At 42.7% G+C, this 24,638-nt stretch overlaps 1 protein-coding gene across 1 annotated transcript in view; it reads right to left on the bottom strand.

Annotated features, from left to right (window-relative positions):
- Positions 1-4,117: 4,117 nt before the first annotated feature.
- The window catches only part of LOC126266764 (clavesin-1-like), a 74,779-nt gene continuing 54,258 nt past the window's right edge, over positions 4,118-24,638 (bottom strand). The window contains exons 6-8 of the mRNA XM_049971284.1: positions 12,909-13,019; positions 5,691-5,796; positions 4,118-4,356 (exon numbers count right to left, since the gene is read on the bottom strand). Coding sequence (XP_049827241.1) covers positions 4,214-4,356; positions 5,691-5,796; positions 12,909-13,019 — 360 coding nt within the window. The 3' untranslated portion in view covers positions 4,118-4,213. The remainder of the gene's footprint in view (positions 4,357-5,690; positions 5,797-12,908; positions 13,020-24,638) is intronic.

Here is a 24,638-nt window from a genome sequence, read left to right on the forward strand (position 1 = left end):
TACAATCTGCGGTGAAATAAGAGGAAGTACGTCTTTACTTGAGAAGCAAATAAAATAAAAAAGAAATAGATAGTACGAAGTTATATCGTTTGCAGGCTAAAAATGGCAAGATAGATAGTATAGTAGTTAGCATATTTAAAGCAAGTAATTTGACGTTATGTTGACGTCTCCTAATTAAATATTGCAATACCGTGCTCCCCCGATATCATCTTCTTTAGACGCACTACGAGTGACTGAAGTACAATCCGTTAATTTTGTATGGACCCAACACATACGCCACTGATGGTTTTCCAGCACACTTCCTGGTATATGTTTGTAATAGGGTTGTTTATCGCCAGAAGTTTTGTCTTGTTTCTGTAGATGTCCCTTGTGCACTATTTTTGCACCATGTCTGAAATTCTTCAATACTGTTTTGTTCCAGTTTTCCCACAGTCCATATTTTACTTCCCTGAAATTGTACTCTGCCCCTATTCCTCTGCAGCTAACCTTCACGTGCTGTATTGTTTCTGAAAGCGGTAGGCGACAGCTGTTTCTTAAAACATGCCTGTCTGTCACGTCGGTCTCCATATTGTTCCCTGTCTCTATCATTTAGTTTCACGATGTTTGCAAACATTTCCTAGTAACATTCAGAATTTTCGTTGTGGTTCCACAAGAGTATTTTTGTAACGGATTAGATTTAATGACTGTCCCAATACAGAGGGATCGTAGGTATAAATGTCTGTGATCGTTCTCTTAGCTTTCACATTATTAATAAAGATCTTTTGTCTGAAGGAGTTCTGTCTTCATCTGAGTGTCATTTGACTGAAGGAGTGGGAGCAGAGTTCATGAAGGCAAGCGTTGGTAAAACGTTGCTATTTTTTACAGCTTCAGAGTTAATTTTTTTTTTTGTACCTTCAGAGCTACGAGTATAAACTGGTAACTTGTAAACAACGAATATGGACTAGTACTTTTAAGGTGCACAGATTTTGACAAGTATTACAATGCAGTTAATTTTTAATTATTAACTAATAAGATACTGAACGGGTTTATGACGTCGAAACGACTTCCCGCACAGTGTGAATGTTTTATATATAAAATTTCATTATTAATAATGAAATCCTCTTTATATATATTTTAAGGGGATTTAATTTTATTATCTGTCTTCCACCATATCGGTTCACAAATAAGGAGAAACCTTCGTGATTAGCACTCAATGCAAAACACGCCAAATATTCTGCTAATTATTTTTCCACACCCATTACAGTCAATAAGACATTTTAGAAAATCAGTTCCTTAATACATGTGAACATCTGCTATAGAAAATCAACTGGAGCTTTCATTGTTGATAATACCACGGTCACAAAACATAGAAAAAATCCCTTAAAGTAGGTCGTTAAGTGGGTTCTCTTCCCTCCCAAGCGGGCTCTCTTTACATTTAAACAAGCGAATATTAACTTCTTGAAATTGATCCTAGCAAGTAATACTTAATTCTCTAGAAAATCATGAATGGTAGTTTCATCTATCTTGATATAATTTCACATACTTAGTATGTGGCTTTTTTTAAAACAATATAGCCGGTCGGTGTGGCGAAGCGGTTCTAGACGCTTCAATCTGGAACCGCGTGACTGCTGCGGTCGCAGGTCCGAATCCTGCCTCGGGCATATATGTGTGTGATGTTCTTAGGTTAGTTGGGTTTAAGTAGTTCTAAGTTCTAGGGGTCTGATGACCTCAGATGTTAAGTCCCATAGTGCTCAGAGCCACAAAACAACTCATACCGACAGCAAGAACCGAAGTGAATTTGCTGAACTTAATCAAACCCCACGGGGCAGTCACATTTTGACCTCTTTCTACAATACCAATCATAATTTCGAGTTAGATAGTAATACATTTCACACAGGAAGATGCAAGGCAAGTGGACGTGACAACAGAAATTTGGAGTTTCACATCACAGGCAAGTGAACGTGACAACAGAGATTTGGAGTTTCACATCACAGGCAAGTGAACGTGACAACAGAGATTTGGAGTTTCACATCACAGGCAAGTGAACGTGACAACAGAAATTTGGAGTTTCACATCACAGGCAAGTGAACGTGACAACAGAAATTTGGAGTTCACATCACAGGCAAGTGAACGTGACAACAGAAATTTGGAGTTTCACATCACAGGCAAGTGAACGTGACAACAGAAATTTGGAGTTTTACATCACAGGCAAGTGAACGTGACAACAGAAATTAGGAGTTTCATATCACAGGCAAGTGAACGTGACAACAGAAATTTGGAGTTTCACATCACAGGCAGGTGAACGTGATAACAGAGATTTGGAGTTTCATATCACAGGCAAGTGAACGTGACAAGAGAAATTTGGAGTTTCACATCATATCAAACACTTGCTGATGTCGGTTAAGAGTTAATATCTGTTCAATTTGTCTTCCAAGTATGAAGAACGTTTTCCATATTTTCATTGTCAGCTTAATAAAAGTAGCTATAGATAAAATGAACTTGGCAGTTACGGTTATTTCCCGCAATACGTGGTGTGAAAGATAATACAGGGGCTGGACAAAAATATGGAGAAACCGCGAGATATGCTTGCTTGAACATAAATGCAGATGCTGGCCAAGGCTGCAGTTTGCGCTGTTGTGTATGACCACGAGCGACACCTGTGCAATGTCCTCAATATGTTGTGACTCTCGGAACAGTGTTCTGCGTAGATCTGAGAGCATTATGCCAGGCCTAAGTGAATTCTAATATGAGGCAATTGTTGGTGCTGGAGTGTGGGCTGATCCCGTAACCAAAGGACACTAACTGTTCGGTGTTTCAGGAAGCAACATATCGTAGATTTATGACACACGTAGTGAAAGCGGAAAAACATCATGCGCTAGGTCATAACATGGACGAAACTGTATGCAGAGTGATCTTGACAGAGGATCAGAGAAGAAAACTGTGACGAAAGAAGTAGGGGGTGATAGTTGTAATAGTCAGTGCAGAAATAAATGTTGCATTCGCAGACTCAGTCAGTAAACCGAGAACTGCGAGGTGATCTGGATTCCCAAAATCAGTGATGGAAGCGCCAGTAACAGAAAAGTGTGTTGTTTAAAACATAAAACCTGGAATGTGGAGCAATGGAAGAAAGTCATTTGGTGGGAGGACTCTTGTTTCACACTGTTTCCAAATACTCGCCAGGTCTGCGTCCTAAAAGTGAAACACAGTGCAGGTTCGGTGATGATGTAGCCGGCGATGTAGTGGTATTCCATGAGCCACATGGTTAAGGAGGTAGGTCATAGAATTGATAAGGATTATTTGGCCAGTTTTGCTGATCATACACGCACACCATGGTACAATGTTTGTTCCCCAATTGCGATGCTGCATTCTAAGAACACAGAGTACCTGTTCACAAAGCTCACGTTGTCCAGGATTGATTTAGTGGGTCTGAGTATGAATTATTGCTTCTTCCCTGGGCTACCACAGCCCCCAGTTCTGAAGATTATTATGCGCTTTTGGTCGACTTTGACGAGAAGGATACGTGGTCGCCTTCCACCTCCATCATTGTTACCTGAACTTCTCACTACTTTCCCCGAAGTATGGTACAGGATGGCCTCAAAAGTCACAGAAGACCTGCGTTTATCCATTCCGCGATTATTGCAAGCTGTTTTAAAGGCCAATGGGTTTCCTACACGTACTAGGCATGGTAATGCGTTGTGTTTTCGGTCTTCCGCAATTACTGTCCGGCACCTTCAGTAGTTCATACAGAAAACAGAGAATAAAGGTGAAAGTACTGTTGCTTCGCATCTGATGAATCAAACGTTAATTTGCACTGTTTTAAAGTATCGTTGTACACGAAAAAAAAAATAATGACAGTAATCATAACTATACACAAGCCTGCACACACAGTCCTTGGGTGGTAGCATCGAACGCTGGCATTACGCCAAAACGCGATGTGTAAGGCCTATAGAAACTAAAACTGCATTCTTCGAACCATTGGCAACTCTAGAAAGGCAGTTGTGCTCAACATCTGTACAAGACGTCATCGTAGTCTCAAAGAAGATGGTTAATGTAGTGATAAACCGTAGTCATTATACATACTGTATGTAAAGAAAGGGTAACGAGTAAATAATATAATCAAACTAGAATTACGACATTTAGTAGAGAACAGTTTATTTCAGTGTTTTGTCCACAGGTGATCATGTACACGAGTATAAAAGTGTCGAATCTCTGTGTTAAAAAGAAGAGTTGTGTGTCAGTCCACGCATAATTTTTTAAACGAGCCGGCGATGCCGTAGATGTCACCATAGCGGTTCTCGGCGGGGCGTTTGCTCTCGTCTGACACGTACTTGTCCTTCTCTAGCAGCCACTCGCGGTTGGCCCTCTTCGTAAGAATGTCTGAAACACGGAGAACAGTTTTAGTTTTCAAACTTACACAAGCACTCCGGGTGACAGTAGCTTTCCTGTATGTGCAAAAAAAGTAATTTCAGAAGTAGCTATTATCAAAGTCGTTACGTAGCACTGTTTGTATTTTATTGAGGAAACAAGTATTAATTTTCTCCAGTAATAGTAACTAAGGTTTGATCATCTGTGGAAAAGCAGGATTTGTTCTGGATCCAAGTCCTAAATGAACAATGTGATTTTTGTAAGTCTGCACAACATAGTAATCTATTCGTGGGATCTGTCTTCCGTAACAGTTCTGTACACACTGATTTACAAATAACGTAGCGATTATACTTGTCAAAACTGCTTTTTTTCGAGAAATACCATGAAGATGGCTTTTACACGTGTTAGAAGCAGTGCTTCTCACTGCTCATTTCGTTATTATGTCTCGGTTGCCATTAAAGTGGCACAATCATTCTTCAACTACACCTTCTTTGCACTAGCGGAAAAACAATGAATACTGCAGAACACAAATCCACAAGAGCAAGGCTCTCTAACAAAGCATCATGATAATTGTTCCTGAATAATTATTATAATTTTTAATTTTGAAGTCTTCGAGTAGTTGGTTAACTCCATTGCAGTGGGAGTTGGTTACAACGGATTGAAAATATTCGCAGTTCTCTAACATCATTCTAAAGATCTAGCTGCTTGAGAGTCTTTTATGACCCATTAAAACATTAATCTCTGATTTAAGAAGTACTACTTTTAATTTAAAACTAGGATAATGAATATCAAAGTGTTGTGAGTGATGTGATTTTGGATACAAGTGGGAAATATTCGTTTTCTTAATAATTTTGAAAAAAAATGTGTTGTGTCTGAATCGCCAGAGTTATTACGGTTGTAGAGAAGAACTTCATGCATGCCCGCCCTCTTGTGAAAGAGAACGAGAGAAAAAATGAAGAGCCCAACGGTCACACCTTGAACTGTATTGACTGTGATTGACTTACCCCATTATTTGAAAGATATATTTGGCTTCTAATTCAATAATGAATGGTTTCATTCACAGAGTCAATTCCTGTGACAGTGTCAGTATTTAATTCCATTTTACCTGTGTAGTTTGCGGCTATTAATTCATTGTGTGAAGCTGAGTCAGACTTTTACTATTTCAATTTCGTGCTCAGTTGTGTTATGAAAGATGACCATAGTGGCAATATATTTTTTAAAAAATTCACTCCTACGATTTCAGGCCAACTGAAATAATTCGGGTAAGCAGCGGGATGATCTTTAAATATAGGCGCCAGGCTGTCGCTGACGAGTTTGTTCGGTGAACTTTTAGAGTAGTTGCTTACAGGCTAAGTTATCAACAGGTCCGGCAGTGCCTCCCAGCTCGTCTGGTACGCAGTCACGCTCCACGTAGTCGAACAGAGTCGTCGATCCTGGAAGGTGCGCGAACACCTGCAACAGACAGACGGTACGACACGAAACAGTCCGAACACTGGCATTTTTTTTCTTCTAACGTGCTACTGAGTCATTGCCACACTGTCATTTCAATAAACAAACTTTTTGTTAAATTGAAACTAATGAACACTACTGTATGAAATTGAGAAACAAATCAAAATAATGATGATGTCCTGAATAGCCACATTTGTATCAATAAAAACTTATCTACGTAAAACTTCATTTAATTTCACTTGAAAATAGTACTGCTAAGCTTAATAATTCGTGGGGGAAGCAGATGTTGCTGCCTATGTCATATCAGTAGGAAAATGTCTGATATTAACCTCGAAACATCCGGAGATCAGTTAATAAGTGCATTGTTCGATACTAACACAATATTTTCCTCTTTGCTACACTCGTAACATGTACAAATAATATTACCTCAAAGTAACCTGCCGCGTGACAGAATTTCATTAGCAGCCATGAATGCGCAAATTTATTTAAGTGGATGAGTTATCGAAAACGCCGTAAGTTAAGTCTCCGTACAGAGAATTAGTCATACCAGGAAGCCCGCCCGGTTGGCCGTGTGGTCTAACGCACGGCTTTCTGGACGGGAAGGAGCGCCTGGTCCCCGGCACGAATCCGCCCGGCGGATTTGTGTCGAGGTCTGGTGAACCGGCCAACATGTGGATGGTTTTTAGGCTGTTTTCCATCTTCCTCGGCGAATGCGGGCTGGTTCCCCTTATTCCGCCTTAGTTACACTATGTCGGCGATTGCTGCGCAAACAAGTTGTACGCGTACACCACCATTATTCTACCACGCTAACATAGGTGTTACACTCGTCTGGTGTGAGACGTTCCCTGGGGACCGCACAATGACCCTGGGTTCGGTGTGGGGCGGCGGAGGGGTGAAGTGTACTGCGGTAGTCGTCGTGGGGTTGTCGACCACTGCCGCTGCGGCGGGGACGGAGCCCCTCCGTCGTTTCTATGTCCCCGGTTAACATACAATATAATGTAATACAATCCCAGGAAGCATCACACTAATACAGTCTACCACAGACTATGGTCTCTGTCATGGTTGTAGTTCAATGAGGAACAGAGTTCACAAGTTTCTTCACGTATGCTTACCCAGCTGCAGTTGCTCATTCATGATCGCATCCGCTGAGCTACCAAATTGTGGGGATGATGTTTGCTACGTTTCGTGTGCTGTTCCGAATAATCCTGACTTTGTATGGGACTGAGGTCGGATGGTATAGACCCGCAGCCAATGTGTGACACGGTGCTTGAATGCACACTGTGAACACGGAAGATTGGGATGTCCTTAGCAATAATTGCGATGATACAGAAAAAAGGGCAAGACTGACTTAAGGAGAATGCTGAAGGGAATATCCTGCTACATACTCACGATAAACTGAATGAGTGGGCCCAAGTCATGGCATTAACAACACCCTGAAACCATCACAAAAACACCATCCACAGTGAAATATAACTCCCACACACACTGGTCCGTAAGTGCGCTCGACTCACTGCCTCATTCGAGAACAGGCAAACCTGTACATAACATCTACATACGAAAAAAAATTTAGTTCGGGCAGTCATAGCCACAACAAATCACATTAAGAAACAAAACCGCTTCATCTGTAAAATCCTTTTATTCTTATACACTACCACTTCCACAGCACTTACGGCTTCATCTTCAGGTGCAAATTGGTGTCTAGTCATGATATACATATTACGGGAAGAACCAATGTTGGTGGAAACTACCATGGAATTGATTATCTACAAGAAAAAGGCCTATGTCCAATAAAGCAAATAAGATATGACGGAGAAAAGTCCGCTTAAACCGAACGCCACCATGCAGAAGTGAACGGTCACTATTATAAGCTATCTAGGTGACAGTCCAGCGGTCAAATGTTTTTATGTGGCGTTCTGTCACCAAGATAGCTCCTGATAGTGACTTTTCACCTCTACATGGTGATCTTCGGTTTTACAGGACAGTTCTCCATCATATGTTATTACTTTTACGAACCGCCATTTTTTCGGGTAACGTATTTCATGGTTCACAGTTCCTTCTCTCAGCACCGCGTTCACAAAGCCCCACTATCGCTTTCAACGCCCATAGTAGAGTGAGCTTATCATCGTTGGACCACTTAAATGCTCCGTGAAATAGTTAAATTTGACAGCCTTACAAAGATGTACATGCCTCGCGGGATTAGCCGATGGGTCTTCGGCGCTGCAGTCATGGACTGTGCGGCTGGTCCCGGTGGAGGTTCGAGTCCTCCCTCGGGCATGGATGTGCGTGTTTGTCCTTAGGATGATTTAGGTTAAGTAGTGTGTACGCTTATGGACTGATGACCTCAGCAGTTAAGTCACATAAGATTTCACACACGCACAAAAGCTGTACGTCTTACGGGAACCACTGCGATTCCTGATACACATATCTAAAAATAGATGTTACAGTAAAAAAAACTTTAAGTAAATATCCGAGAAAGAAAAATAAACTCAGTGGCACACTAAAGGAAACGGATCGCCTTCACTGGCCGAGGAGTTCCTACGTATGTGCAGTTAGGAATTATATTGTGTATTACAGTAACACCTTACAACACACCGAGTGAAGTGGCGCAGCGGTCGGGAAGAAGACGGTTCAAACCCGCGTCCGGTCATCCAAATTTGCGTATTCCATGATTTCCCTGAATTGCTTCAGGCAAACGACGGAATGGTTACTTTGAAGGGTCACGGCAGATTTTCTTCCAAATTTTGTTCCGTTCTCTAACTACCTCGTTGTCGACGGGACGATAAGCATTAATATCATCCTCCTGCTCCTTAACCCTAGTCCGCAAACCGTTTAAAATATTTTCAACATGATTCGGGTATATAATATGCTAAATCGAAACCAGTACAAACCATAGTAATTACATTGAGCCATATATTGATATGGGCGTCACGTTATTCATAAGAAATCGTTATATGATACTTGAAAATCAGGAGTAGGTTTTTTTACCCTTTTGCGGACATAAAATAATGCGGGTATCTACGAAATAACATCGTAATTTATACATAATTGACAGACTATTCACATAGTACAACAGTTGCTTAAATGTAGTTGTTAAAACTGTTAATATATGACACTGTGCGATAAGTCCTGTAGCTGCATTTTCTTAAGTCGATTAGGACACACATAACAGGTTCTCTACTTCTAATTTGCGTCTTCTGCTCTGTGTAAATGCTATGTCGTACGTTATAGGGACTTGTTACAGAATGCCGTAGAGTAACGGCGTGGCTATGGGAAGTTCATAGCCCTCGTCAATTTATAGAAACCGTCTTCAATGATGAATGTCCAGTGTTTGTTAAAATCACGAACTGCCTTCACTTTACCAATTATGATATGTTTCCGTCGTCCTACGTCAAGCACCAATTACTGGAAATAGTTCGACAAGAACGTATGGTAATCGGTAAAGTGAGTACAGTTCGTGATTTTAACACAGACTGGACATTCATCATTGATGACAGTTTTTATCAATTGACGAGGGCTATGAACTTCGCTTAACGACGTCAACTGTTACTCTGGGGCATTCTCTAACTCCCTATATCATATTTTTATGAAACATACCAGAAGATGTCATTACATACCGAAACTAGTTGTCTGACGAAAAAAAAAATTGTGACCACAGAGAAGAAGTAAGGGAAACTTGTTCTCTATTAGTGTGACTTATTAGAGACCATGTCGCAGCTTGTGACATTAGAATTATTTTTTCTACTTTGCTTTCGCCTTTTCCAACTGAGATTTCAGGTGGTGTTTGAGAGATTTCACCCGAGGAAATCTGAATTTTTTACTTTAATGTGGAGGCATCAGCCTGCAGCGTTTCTGGTTTTGTTGTATTGGTGGTTATAACAAATTGTCATGTGACAGTTCACTAGTAGAAGCAGTTAGGCGTGTTTCTCGAGTAAGCTTCACTGCTTCAAGGTTTCTGGTGTGTACTATATTCGTCTAGAAGGAGTGAAACTTATTTTTCCTTCTGAGACTGGATTACCTGCATTAAATATTTTGCTACCGCGCAAAAAGGTCTTCATTTGTGAATCCATTCTCTGGGACCGGGTGCAAAAATTGTTCGAGGTGGAGCGCCATTTCGTAATCCGTCTGTAAACCGCGTGTTTTTGTAAATTAAAAGTGATGAGACATACTGTTCACTGCATGATGCACAGCTTTCTCCTGTTCTAGTAGAGCCTCTTTCTTTACTGGCAATGGATCTTACATCCTTTATATCCCTCAAAGTTAGAAATTTTCGAGGTTTTTTTGCTCTGTTGACAAGCCTGTCTCTTCCACAATGGAAACAAGAGTAGCATCGAAATTATTGTCGTCACCAACTCACTCTAATACGTCAAAGAAAAGGTTAAGGTACAAGTTTTTTAATCCTTTGGCCTGAGCAGAGGATGACGGTTGCAGCTGACGCGAGTTGATCTCGGGATGTCTCATAAACAAATGACACCACTTCTTAGCAGCAATATTTTTCTCTTAACTCAATCGGTCTCGAAAGCTAGGATGCGCAACTCCCAAGGTGTTATCCCAAACAGATATTTCTCTAGTTTAACGACATGCGACACTGTCTCTTGTTTCACATCCTGGGCAGGTCACCTGTGCTGTATGTCATTTTTTTCTACTCCACTGCAACGTAGCCCTTGGAGCATCAGCTCCTGGAAGCCTCATACACCCCCATGTCACCATTTCGCTTTGACTCAAGTGCACGACTCTTCTTCATTCCTAACAGCATCTACAGTGAAGAGCCAAAGTAACTGGTACAACTGCCTAATATCGTGTACGGCCTCCGGGATCACGCAGAAATGCCACAACACGACGTGGCATGCAATCGACTAATGTCTCCAGCTTTGCTGGAGGGAACTGACACCATGAATCCTACAGGGCTCTCCATAAATCCGTAAGAGTACGAGCGAATGGATATGTCTTGCGAACAGAGCGCGTTAAAGGCGTCTCAGGTATGCACAATGATGATCATTCCTGGGGAGTTTCGTGGCCAGCGCAAGTGTTTAAACCCAGAAGAGTTTTCCTAGAGCCACTCTGTAGCGATTCAGAAGGCACAACAGACATGAATGGATTCAGGTGCTGAGACAGAATGCTTACCTGTGACCTCATAGAGTCTTATATAGACGTATCATGTTTCATATCACTAAAACTGCACAAGACCCACACCATTACAGAGCCTCCACCAGCTTGAACAGTTCCTAGCTGACATGCAGGGTCCGTGGATTAATAAGGTTGTCTCCATACCCGAACATGTCCTTCCTCTCGATACAATTTTATCTGAAACGAGACTCGTCCGGTCAGGCAACATGTTTCCAGTCATCAACAGTCCATGTCGGAGTGGACGGACCCAGGCGCGGTGTATTGTTTTGTGTCATGCAGTCATCAAGGTTACACGAGTGGGCCTTTGGCTCCGAAAGCCCATATCGATGATCTTTCGACGAATGGTTCACACGCTGACACTTGTTGATGGTCCAGCACTGAAATTTGCAGCAATTTGTGAAAGGGTTGCACTTTTCTCAGGTTGAACGATTCTCTTCTGACGTCGGTGGTCTCGATCTTGCAGGATCTCTTTCCGGCCGCAGCAGTGTCGGAAAATTGAATATTTTACCGGATTTCTGCTATTCACGGTACACCCGTGAAATGGTCCTACGAGAAAATTGCATTAAAATTACATTCAAATATTTATGATGGTAATAATGGAAGTGAGATAATTGTCGAATTACTCCAGTTGTCACTTCCAAGACGACGTGTCGCTGAGGAGAAGTGTGGGCTTGACATTGATTTCAATAACGTAATTGTGCTGGCTAAAGAAATCAACATTTGCAGAAGAAAGGTGCAAGAGGGGATTGAAATATCTAAGAACATATGTAACTTCAGTAGTGATAACGGCTACAGGCTTTCGACATTGTTGCTCCCCGCCATCATGGAAGTGAACACGCGGCCGCGGTGTGTGAGCAACGCAAACAACGCCCCTGCAGATACCTCTGCAGCCAGTAATATTTTGGATAAACTTTCTCCCTCTTTTGATCTACCGGCTCGCTTCTAACCGATGATCATGGCTCACCAGACACACTGTTTCCTCCGACATGCATCTCGCCAAATGACAACAAGGGGAATACCCCAGAAATTTGAGCTAATGAAGAAGCTTACCGACTGTCATTCTTCGCATTCTCCATTCACGAATGGGAAAGCGAAGGTGGGATCACACAGTGGTATCAGAAATACCCTCCGCCGCATACCACCCGCTGGCTAGCAGAATATTGATGCAGATATAGAGGCCCCTAAGTGAACATTACTGAACACCCAAGTAAATGGGCTACTTGAACTAATAACTAGGCAGGTTACTACGGTCATATTGCAGTCACTGAAATGAGACGCTGTTAAATCTGTAGTTCATTCAATGGAATGTGAGTAGAAAAGCCTTCTCTGTCTTTTATAGAGCAGGGATTATCTGACAGTGGTCATACGACAGGCTTTGTCGGAGCTTTTGGACACTTTTGGAGACTACAGTCCAGTACAATATTAAAATTTATGATCTCTGCTCCCAGTGACACATCTGATAGGAGCATCATAGCGAAGGCAGATGCTGCCAGGAGTCTACCTGACACAACAGTGACGTGTGGTACAATTCCTATGTACACACTAGAAGGACGTCTGTTACGATCACATCACATACATATAAGACAGTGTCCTGGATGGTCAGGTGAAGACGTCCAGAGTTCCGAACGTCTGTTCCGCGATGTCAAAGTTGTTTCATGGGGACGTTTATGTCAGAAATGCTGCTGGATAAGAAAAACCTTTTATAGTCCCAAACCGTGTGCCGGAGAGGTACTCTTATCTAACACTATTTGGAAAGTATATGTACACACAAGTAAATCGTGACAAGCGATAATACGAAGTAGCTTTTACGCAGTCGTATTGCTTAGTTATTTGTGCTATATGCTTCTAGTTTGTACCGTGCAGTGCAGCACATAAATCACGACGCTAACCACAATGATACGTCAAACGCACCATTGCGTATTGATTTATATCCAAGTAAATTCCATGTTACAGTGAAGGGGAAAAATCAACGAGAGATATGCATGACTTACCCTATTTTGCAACTTTTCAGACAGCGCCATCTTCACTATTTTCATGACTGAATGTATGATCTTCGATGCATTCACCAAGTGAAGTCCTTTCAACCTCCGGCAGTAAGCAGTCTGTACATACCAAATTTATTAATTAGATGAGCGATATGTTCTTTTGAAAAAGAACACTTCACTACAAAATGATAAGAAAGAATTTACTTCAATTGTATATAACTGAACTGGATTTAACCGTTAAAATAAGTGGAACAAAAAGAAGAGTATAGGATGAACATCAACAAAATCAAAATGAAGATAATAGAATGTAGTCGAATTAACTCGAGTGACGCTTTGGGAATTAGATTACTAGATTAGAAACTGAGACACTTAAAGTAATAAAGGAGTTTTGCTATTTGGGGAGCTAAATAACTGATGATGGTCGAAGTAGAGAGGATATAAAATGTAGACTGGTAATGGCAAGGAAAGTGTTTCTGAAGAAGAAAAATGTGTTAACATCGCGTATAGATTTAAATGTGAGGAAGTCGTTTCTGAAAGTATTCGTATGTAGTGTAGCCATGTATGGAAGTGTAGCGTGAACGATAAATAGTTTAGACAAGAAAAGAATAGAAACTTTCGAAATGTGGTGCTACAGAAGAATGCTAAAGATTAGATGTGTAGATCACATACCCAATGAGGAGGTACTGAATAGAATTGGGGAGAAGAGGAGCTTGTGGCACAACTTGACTTGATGAAGGGATCGGTTGGTAGGACATGTTCTGAGACATCGAGGGATCAAAAAATTACTATTGGAGGGCAGCGTGGAGGGTAAAAATCGTAGAGGGAGACCAAGAGATGAATACATTAAGGAGATTCAGAAGGACGTAGGCTGCAGTAGGTACTGGGAGATGAAGCTTGCACAGGATAGATTAGCATGGAGAGTTGCATCAAACCAGTCTCAGGACTGAAGACCACAACAACAAGGTAGGTGCGATGGCTAGTGGCACACAGCAAGAATGAAAGAGAAGAGAGGATAGGAGCACTAATGGGAAACAATTGTGAGGCTAAAAATTACGGAATTGGCTGTTGATATACTTTCCGGGATGTGAGGTCGTGGTCCAAGAACTTTTTCTGCTCCTTACGTTTCCTCCAGGACTGCGCTGGACTTCTTCAGAGGCGCTGCTCCGCTGAGTCTTGCCGACTGACTGGTCGGGTGTCTGAGAGCGACTTATATATTGTGAGAAAGGGGGGCGTGGTTCAGGTGACACGTGATGAGCAGTGATAATCCGTGGCAAAGATAAGGTTGACTATCGATTACCACCTTGTCAAGATAAAAATTTTTCGCAATTTTGTAGAGCCACTGTCCATATATCCCTGAGTTTCATAGCCTCCTCTTTCCTATTAAAATTATCGTGATGTTTATAAATTTCAATAGCTTCTCTGTATAGGCGTGGATAGTAATTAAACGTTGTAGATAAAACTTCGGTATCCGAAAACTTCAGTTGGTTTTTTTTTCATGAAGAGCATCTTCCGCTACAGCTGATTCTTCTATTTTTCCAAGTCGACAAAGACTTTTATGCTCTTTCAGTCGCGTATTTACGCTTCTTTTGGTAGTACCAATATAAACTTTCCCACAGGTACATGGGATTTTATACACACCCAGTCAGTCGGCAAGACTCAGCGGAGCAGCGCCTCTGAGGAAGTCCAGCGCAGTCCTGGACGAAACGTAATGAGCAGAAAAAGTTCTTGGACCACGACCTCACATCCCGGAAAGTATATCAACAGCCATGTCACCCAGTCGTGAAAGCCTTCATTCTACAATTACGGTATTGCCCAAAACAAAACAGTTGATGAAATAATGAAAGACTGGAGAGAAATGGGAACGGATAATTCAAATGATAATGAGCAGTACAGGACAAAGTATAGCTGAAGCAACGAATTGAGTAGCTATAGTGAATTAGTAGGGCGCAGAACATCGTCATCTGAGCTAGGCGGGTATGTAATGAGGATTGGTAAATGAAACAACGCAGGGCAGGGAAGGGTTTACTTAAAACGACTATTTTTATGAGAAATAAATTGGGAAACAGTAAAAAAACAAAGTCAGCAAATTAATTTCAACTTAAGATGACAATAACTTCTTACGTCGTCATATTGATACAAACTCGCAAGAAAAGAGAGACAAAATAACATTTATGGTAAGGTTTTTTCTTGACGAACGAGCGTTTTGATTGTCACCCAGAAAAAACTGGAGTCGTCTAACAATTTTTTTGTTTATTGCATGCCCATGTCATGGTACACAGGAAACTCAGCAGCACACCTTCGCAGCACACATCTGGAGTAGCCAGTTTCGGTAGTTACTCTAAAAGAGTGCTGGGTTACTATCAGTAGGGAACTGCACTGTACAATCAAACTGTAGACATGTAACTATAAACAAACGCAAAATTAATTACGTAATTTTAGATTTGAGATATCAAAATTGAAACTTTATGATTAGACCTTCACTTAATCTACGGGCCCAGATGTTTCAGCATCACCAGCGGCCATTTTAGTTGTGGTCTAATGTTGACTGTAAGTGCTGTGGCACTGTCAGAATCTTACACTGTGCTCGTTGCACCGATGCCAACGTGAGGTCTGATTTTTTTCGCTTTTTACTGAGGGTAGGAATTACACTACTGGCCATTAAGATTGCTACACCACGAAGATGACGAGCTACAGACGCGAAAGGGAGAAGATACTGTGATATGCAAATGATTAGCTTATCAGAGCATTCACACAAGTTTGGCGCCGGTGGCGACACCCACAACGTGCTCACATGAGGAAAGTTTCCAACCGATTTCTCATTCACGAACAGCAACTGACCGCGTTGCCTGGTTAAACGTTGTTGTGATGCCTAGCGTAAGGAGGAGAAATGCGTACCATCACGTTTCCGACTTTGATAAAGGTCGGATTGTAGCCTATCGCGATTGCGGTTTATCGTATCGCGACATTGCTGCTCGCGTTGGTCGAGGTCCACTAACTGTTGGCAGAATATGGAATCAGTGGGTTCAGGAGGGTAATACGGAACGCCGTGCTGGGTCCCAACGGCCTCGTATCACTAGCAGTCGAGATGACAGGAATCTTATCCACATGGGGACGTTTGCATGACAACAACCATCTAAACAAAAAGTTCGACGACGTTTGCAGCAGCATGGACTATCAGCTCGGAGACCATGGCTGCGGTTACCCTTGACGCTGCATCATAGACAGGAGCGCCTACGATGGTGTACTCAACGACGAACCTGGGTGCACGAATGGCAAAACGCCTCATGATGGTTGCATCCGTGTTTGGCGAGATCGCGGTGAACGCACATTGGAAGCGTGTATTCGTCGTCGCCATACTGGCGTATCACCCGGCGTGATGGTTTGGGGTGCTATTGGCTACACGTCTCGGTCACCTCTTGTTCGCATTGACGGAACTTTGAACAGTGGACGTTACATTTCAGATGTATTACGACCCATGGCTCTACCCTTCATTCGATCCCTGCGAAACCCTCCAATTCAGCAGGATAATGAACGACCGCATGTTGCAGGTCCTGTACGGGCCTTTGTGGATACAGGTAATGTTCGACTGCTGCCCTGGCAAGCACATTCTCCAGGTCTCTTGCCAATTGAAAACGTCTGGTCAATGGTGGCCGAGCAAGTGGCTCGCCACTATACATCAGTCACTACTCATGATGAACTGTGGTATCGTGTTGAAGCTTCATGGGCAGCTCTACATGTACACGCCATCATTGCTATGTTTGACTCAATGCCCAGGCGTATCAAGGCCGTTATTAAGGGCACAGGTCGTTGTTCTAGGTACTGATTTCTCAGGATCTAAGCACCCATATTGAGTGAAAATGGAATGAAATGTCAGTTCTAGTATAATAATATTTGACCAATGAAGATCCGTTTATCATCAGCATTTCTTCTTGGTTTAGCAATTTTAATGGCCAGTAGTGTATATACTGTCGAGATTAGGAGAAGTGGGTCTTGTTAGCGATAAATGTACACAATTTAGAGAGATCTAACAATTTACCAAATAACTGTTCTGTATGACTCCGTACACAACGGTAAGGAGAGGTGGGATACAGCTTGGTGCAGTAGCTGTCGTCATAGGAAATCTGGACAGGAGCAGTAGTGGTTAGCCAACAAGTTATCACGGGAACGGAGATGTACTTGACTTGTACTTTTCCAACGCTATGAAGAATCGTTACAAACAATGAGGCAAGAAACAGAATCGAGCTGTCACAACGTCAAGAAGGATGAGAATCTGCGACCTAAGGCACGAACGGTGAAGTCGGAGCCACGACTGGGAGGTGTCTGCATAGTGTAACGTAATACATCTACATCTACATTTAAACTCCTCAAGCCACCCAATGGTGTGGGGCGGAGGGCACTTTACGTGCCACTGTCATTACCTCCCTTTCCTGTTCCAGTCGCGTATGGTTCGCGGGAAGAACGACTGTCTGAAAGCCTCCGTGGGCGCTCTAATCTCTCTAATTTTACATTCGTGATCTCCTAGGGAGGTATAAGTAGGGGGAAGCAATATATTCGATACCTCATCCAGAAACGCACCCTCTCGAAACCTGGCGAGCAAGCTACACCGCGCTGCAGAGCGCCTCTCTTGCAGAGTTTGCCACTTGAGTTTGTTAAACATCTCCGTAACGCTATCACGGTTACCAAATAACCCTGTGACGAAACGCGCCGCTCTTCTTTGGATCTTCTCTATCTCCTCCGTCAACCCGATCTGGTACGGATCCCACACAGATGGGCAATTCTCAAGTTTAGGTCGAACGAGTGTTTTGTAAGCCACCTCCTTTGATGATGGACTACATTTTCTCATGACTCTCCCAATGAATCTCAACCTGGTACCCGCCTTACCAACAATTGATTTTATATGATCATTCCACTTCAAATAGTTCCGCACGCATACTCCCAGATATTTTACAGAAGTAACTGCTACCAGTGATTGTTCCGCTATCATAGAATCATACAGTAAAGGATCCTTCTTTCTATGTATTCGCAATACATTACATTTGTCTATGTTAAGGGTCAGTTGCCACTCCCTGCACCAAGTGCCTATCCGCTGCAGATCTTCCTGCATTTCGCTACAATTTTCTAATGCTGCATACTACAGCATCATCCGCGAAAAGCCGCATGGAACTTCCGACACTATCTACTAGGTCATTTATATACAATTGTGAAAAGCAATGGTCCCATACCACTCCCCTGAGGCACGTCAGAGGTTACTTTAACGTCTGTAGACGTCTCTCCATTGATAACAATGTGCTGTGTTCTATTTGCTAAAAACTCTTCAATTCAGCCACACAGCTGGTCTGATATTCCGTAGGCTCTTACTTTGTTTATCAGGCGACAGTGCGGAACTGTATCGAACGCCTTCCGGAAGTCAAGAAAAATAGCATCTACCTGGGAGCCTGTATCTAATATTTTTTGGGTCTCATGAACAAATAAAGCGAGTTGGGACTCACACGATCGCTGTTTCCGGAATCCATGTTGATTCCTACAGAGTAGATTCTGGGTTTCCAAAAACGACATGATACTCGAGCAAAAAACATGTTCCAAAATTCTACAACAGAGCGATGTCAGAGATATAGGTCTATAGTTTTGCGCATCTGTTCGACGACTCTTCTTGAAGACTGGGACTACCTGTGCTCTTTTCCAATCATTTGGAACATTCCGTTCCTCTAGAGACTTGCGGTACACGGCTGTTAGAAGGGGGCAAGTTCTTTCGCGTACTCTGTGTAGAATCGAACTGGTATCCCGTCAGGTCCAGTGGACTTTCCTCTGTTGAGTGATTCAAGTTGCTTTTCTATTCCTTGGACACTTATTTCGATTTCAGCCATTTTTTCGTTTGTACGAGGATTTAGAGAAGGAACTGCAATGCGGTCTTCCTCTGTGAAACAGCTTCGGAAAAAGGTGTTTAGTATTTCAGCTTTACGCGTGTCATCCTCTGTTTCAATGCTATCATCATCCCGGAGTGTCTGGATATGCTGTTTCGAGTCACTTACTGATTTAACGTAAGGCCAGAACTTCCTAGGATTTTCTGTCAAGTCGGTACATAGAATTTCACTTTCGAATTCACTGAACGCTTCACGCATAGCCTTCCTTACGCTAACTTTGACATCGTTTAGCTTCTGTTTGTCTGAGAGATTATGGCTTCGTTTAAACTTGGAGAGAAGCTCTCTTTGCTTTCGCAGTAGTTTCCTAACTTTGTTTTTGTACCACGGTGAGTTTTTCCCGTCCCTCACAGTTTTACTCGGGACGTACCTGTCCAAAACGCTTTTTACGATTGCCTTGAACTTTTTCCATAAACACTTAACATTGTCAGTGTCGGAACAGAAATTTTAGTTTTGATCTGTTAGGTAGTCTGAAATCTGCCTTCTATTACTCTTGCTAAACAGATAAACCTTCCTCCCTTTTTTTATATTCCTATTAACTTCCATATTCATTGATGCTGCAACGGCTTTATGATCACTGATTCCCTGTTCTGCACTTACAGAGTCGAAAAGTTCGGGTCTCTTTGTTGCCAGTAGGTCCAAGATGTTATCACCACGAGTCGGTTCTCTGTTTAATTGCTCGAGGTAATTTTCGGATAGTGCACTCAGTATAATGTCATTCCATGCTCTGTCCCTACCACCGGTCCTAAACATCTAAGTGTCCCAGTTTATATCTGGTAAATTGAAATCTCCACCTAAAACTATAACATGCTGAGAAAATTTATGTGAAATGTATTCCAAATTTTCTCTCAGTTGTTCTGCCACTAATGCTGCTGAGTCGGGAGGTCGGTAAAAGGAACCTAATACTAACCTAGGTCGGTTGTTGAGTGTAACCTCCCCCCTTAATAATTCACAAGAACTACCCACCTCTACTTCACTACAGGATAAACTACTACTAACAGCGACGAACACTCCACCACCGGTTGCATGCAATCTATCCTTTCTAAACACCATCTGTACCTTTGTAAAAATTTCGGTAGAATTTATCTCTGGCTTCAGCCAGCTCTCTGTACCTATAACGATTTCAGCCTCGGTGCTTTCTATCAGCGCGTGAAGTTCCGGTACTGTACCAACGCAGCCTGGACAGTTTACAATTACAATACCTATTGCTGCTTGGTCCCCGCATGTCCTGACTTTGCACCGCACCTGTTGAGGCTGTTGCCCTTTCTGTACTTGCCCAAGGCCATCTAACTAAAAAACCGCCCAGCCCACGCCACATAACCCCTGCTACCCGTGTAGCACCTTGTTGCGTGTAGTGGACTCCCGACCTATCCAGGGGAGCCCGAAATCCCACCACCCTGTGGCGCAAATCGAGGAATCTGCAGCCCACACGGTCGCAGAACCGTCTCAGCCTCTGATTCTGACCCTCCACTCGGCTCAGTACCAAAGGTCCGCAGTCAGTCCTGTCGACGATGCTGCAGATGGTGAGCTCTGCTTTCATCCCGCTAGCGAGACTGGTAGTCTTCACCAAATCAGATAGCCGCCGGAAGCCAGAGAGGATTTCCTCCGATCCGTGGCATCCGGAAGGACCCTTTCCACATCTGAAATGACTCCCCCCGGAATGCACACGGAGTGCACATTGGTTTTTTGGCCCTTTCTTGCTGCCATATCCCTAAAGAGCCCCATTACGCGCCTGACGTTGGAGCTCCCAACTACCAGTAAGCCCACCCTCTGCGACTGCCCGGATCTTGCAGACTAAGGGGCAACCTCTGGAACAGGACAAGCAGCCATGTCAGGCCGAAGATCAGTATCAGCCTGAGACAGAGCCTGAAACCGGTACGTCAGACAAACTGGAGAGGCCTTCCGTTCAGCCCTCCGGAATGTCTTTCGCCCCCCTGCCACACCACGACCTCCCACTCTACCACAGGTGAAGGATCAGCCTCAATGTGGGCAGTATCCCGGGCAACCACAGTCGTAGTCCGATCGGGGGATGCGTGGGACGAGCTGGCCGTCCCCGACAAACCCCCATCCGGACCCCCACAGTGATGCCCATTGGCAACAGCCTCAAGCTGTGTGGCTGAAGCCAACACTGCCTGAAGCTGGGAGCGAAGGGATGCCAGCTCAGCCTGCATCCGAACACAGCAGTTCCAGTCCCTATCCATGCTAAAAATTGTTGCGCAAAGAACGCGTGAACTAATCTACAGAGAGCGCAAACAAAACGACATAAAATTTAAACGGTTATAAAAATACAAGAAAGCCTAGTAAATGCAGTAATGCTGCTACTCGGGCACTGCTGACACACTGCTCGGCGGCGGAAGGAGACTACGCGATTTTACCCTATTCAGGTACTAAAACGCGATGCTACAACTCTCAAATACTATAATACGCCCGAAATTGATGAATTAAACAATGCAAGTACCAAAAACACGCAAAGAAATTAAGAATTAAACTATGCAACAAATGAGTGAGTTAGGAGTATACGACTTGCTGCTGCAGCTGCTTATCCAACGGCGGCGGTGGATAAGAAGCGCGAACGGTACGTCTGGCTGCCGCCGGCCGTCCTCTACTGCGGCAGCAAAGAGCGATCGTGGTACCAAGCGACTGGAGGCGCCGCTCAGCGGGCACACTCCACTGGGTCCACCGGATCCTGCACGAGCACCGTCGGTGTCTGAAGGAAACTGAAATTACGTTGCCAACTAAAAGATGCCCACGGTGTAGTATCGATACTGATACCACGAAAATGTACAGGATATGAATTTCGAAAATTTTTTAAACTGTGGTATGCATCCAAGATAGTGGTGTAGATGTACAAAAGGCAATGAGAAAGTCCTGTCCAGACGAACAAGATGCTTGATTGAATAGTCTTAGATTAAATATATAAGAGGCATCATGAAATCACGAAAAGAATAAACGAGATAGGAGGCATTACTACATACAGAGCACGTTGGTTTAGCCAAGATGTTAAGGAATCATCTATTCAGAAGCAGGGAGCACTCATAAAATTATTCCAACTTGATACGATTATACAAAGTGTAAGACCATTCATAACATTGCGAATTCGGGTATTTGAAAAATGAAAGACGGTTAGTAGGAGTAATACACAAATGATATGGAATGATAATATCACGTTTTTCTTCAGTTTGAAATTTATGATCGTCTTGTGTGCTTCTCCTTCATATCTGTCTCTTTTGGGCGTTACTTATTGTAACAGAAGCTATATTTTTCTGCCAACATCGAAGTTCTTTGAATCAGATTTGTACTGACAAGCTAGTTATGCTTTGCTTCGGCTTCATAATGGTCCTCTGATCGAAGCCGGTAGCACGTAGCATAAAAATCAACAGTCGATGGTCAAGTACAATAAAATTTCACAATATTTAAGGAATACAGAGAAAATATGGTGGCTGCACCGAAAGCGAAAAAAGGATATTAATAGATGCATTTAGGTACAGTATGTTAGCATAAATGTGTGGGAATACTATTTTAAACTGTAATAGAAGGACGTAACAAAAGCGGAAACTTAAACAACACAGCAACGCATGAAAAGTGACAACCAAAGAGACTACTTAATCGACAAAACATGCTAGTCCATAACAAGGCTTTAAAATTGAAAATCTCCATGGACAAGTGGTTTACAAATATGGGGAGGAGGGGGGGGGGGGGAAGTATTATATCAACAGTATTATTGATGGTGGTGGGATACCAATAGGATGGAGAGGAAGTATTACAATCTCTACGTTTAACTCTTTGACTGCTGGAGGCGCACGAACCGCTTGACACGCTGAGGCGCTCAGGCCTGCACTATCTTCCGTATACCTGCACTAATGTGGCTGACCCTCGAGTTGCCACCTGGGGCGGAGCGGCCCCCGCTGCCACACCCGCCCTGTGCTCAATATTTCTGCAGTGACTTCGACTCCACGTGAAATATTGTGTCCTCTCACGGCTGAAACAGAATACTCGTAAATGCTCTCACTATGTAGTTCCCCTGTGCAAGTGAATTACTACAGAATCAAGCTGTCTGGTAAAACTATTTTCCGTCACCAAGAATAATATCTTGCTTGTAGTTTTCGTGCACTATTTCTCTAGATTATACCGAAAGTGACGTGATTCGCTAGCTTTACATCAATAGTTCATTGTTCTTTCTTGGATACTCGTTTATAATGTCTGCATTTATCTATGCGTTCCTCACCGTACTAACTCAAGAACGAATAAAATAAGCCATAGATTATAGATTACTATACGTTATTTTTGTTGTTCTGAACATCGCATTACGTCGTGTATAGGAGAAAGCGACATACAGATCAACCTTCATATCGCACTACAACATCGGAATTTACTGTGAGCCACGGTTAGAACATTTTTACCTCACGTCGTTAAATTCGTATTCTGATGTGATAAGAAATTCACATGGCCTACTGTTTGTAACGCTGAATTGCCCGAATATTTGTTGGGCTTTGTAATTACCCGATCATGCGTAATTTTATTTCTTTGACGAAATTTGTACAATACGTGATTTTGCACATAATTATTGAACAGATTTTCCAACATTTGAAAGCTGTGAAATCTCTGTCTTTTTGTTAGCACATTAAATTCAGTTATAGATAAAGTTCAAAGTCATGAACTGTAAATTTAGGCGTTACTTATACACTTTGTGAATATGTTTCCCATCCTTCTTTTTGATCCGGGCTTTGGACCGGTACTGGTGAAGTTAAAAACATTTTTATTTTGTTTTTCCCTTTTTACAATTTTTTTTAGTTTTCTATGCTGCAATTATTAATTCTGTTTTGTGTGTGTGTTTTTTTTTTTTTTTTTTTTTTTCAAAACAGGGTACGACACACAATGGTACCTTGCAAGTTTTACATTTGTACCTACTTTCTCGATGCACTTTTTGTTTCCAGCAAACCATGCATCTACGCGTTAGCGCACTTTTCTTGGATTGCTCACTTGTAATGTCTGGAAAATGCCTTCCCACAAATCTTAGAGGATTATCATCAGAACACCTTCCTCTGCCAGCTTTTCTGCGCTCTAACGCAGACATTCCTGTAAGTTCCCTTACCAGTGACCGATGAAACTCTGCTATCGTCATTTTACGACCTGTTAGTGATCTGTGTAGGACATGAGCATTTAAAACACACAGATCTAGATCGTGAAATAATAACTGTATATACCACTTCATTGTTTTCGCCGGCCGCGGTGGTCTCGCGGTTCTAGGCGCGCAGTCCGGAACCGTGCGACTGCTACGGTCGCAGGTTCGAATCCTGCCTCGGGCATGGCTGTATGAGACGTCCTTAGGTTAGTTAGGTTTAAGTAGTTCTAAGTTCTAGGGGACTAATGACCACAGCAGTTGAGTCCCATAGTGCTCAGAGCCATTTGAACCGTTTGAATTTCATTGTTTTCCGTATACATCCGACAGAGCTAAGCAGCGTATCAGAACGGTCAACTGCTCCAATATTCAAGTTATAATCTTCAATGCTTTGTGGTTTCTTAATTTTTTCTCCTGTATTCCTGTCAATCTTTCCTGTGTCAACCATTTCTGTGGTGTTACATGTGGTCTACATCCGCACTTCCCTTTTGTCACACCACTATATAGCAAGCATTGTAGCAGTAAGCGTAAATTGAATATCTCTCCGTTCCAGTTTCTTCTGAAATTTCGGCATGTTGCGTCTGTCTTACGGATAGTACCACATGCGTTCGTCCCATGACTGTGAAGCCAGGCAAACAAGTATGTGCTTGAGTAACAGTTATCGACGTAGAGGGTGTGTCCATGTTCTAAATAGGGCTT

The sequence above is a fragment of the Schistocerca gregaria genome, chromosome 4 (genome assembly GCF_023897955.1).
Source record: "Schistocerca gregaria isolate iqSchGreg1 chromosome 4, iqSchGreg1.2, whole genome shotgun sequence".
NCBI lineage: Eukaryota > Metazoa > Arthropoda > Insecta > Orthoptera > Acrididae > Schistocerca > Schistocerca gregaria.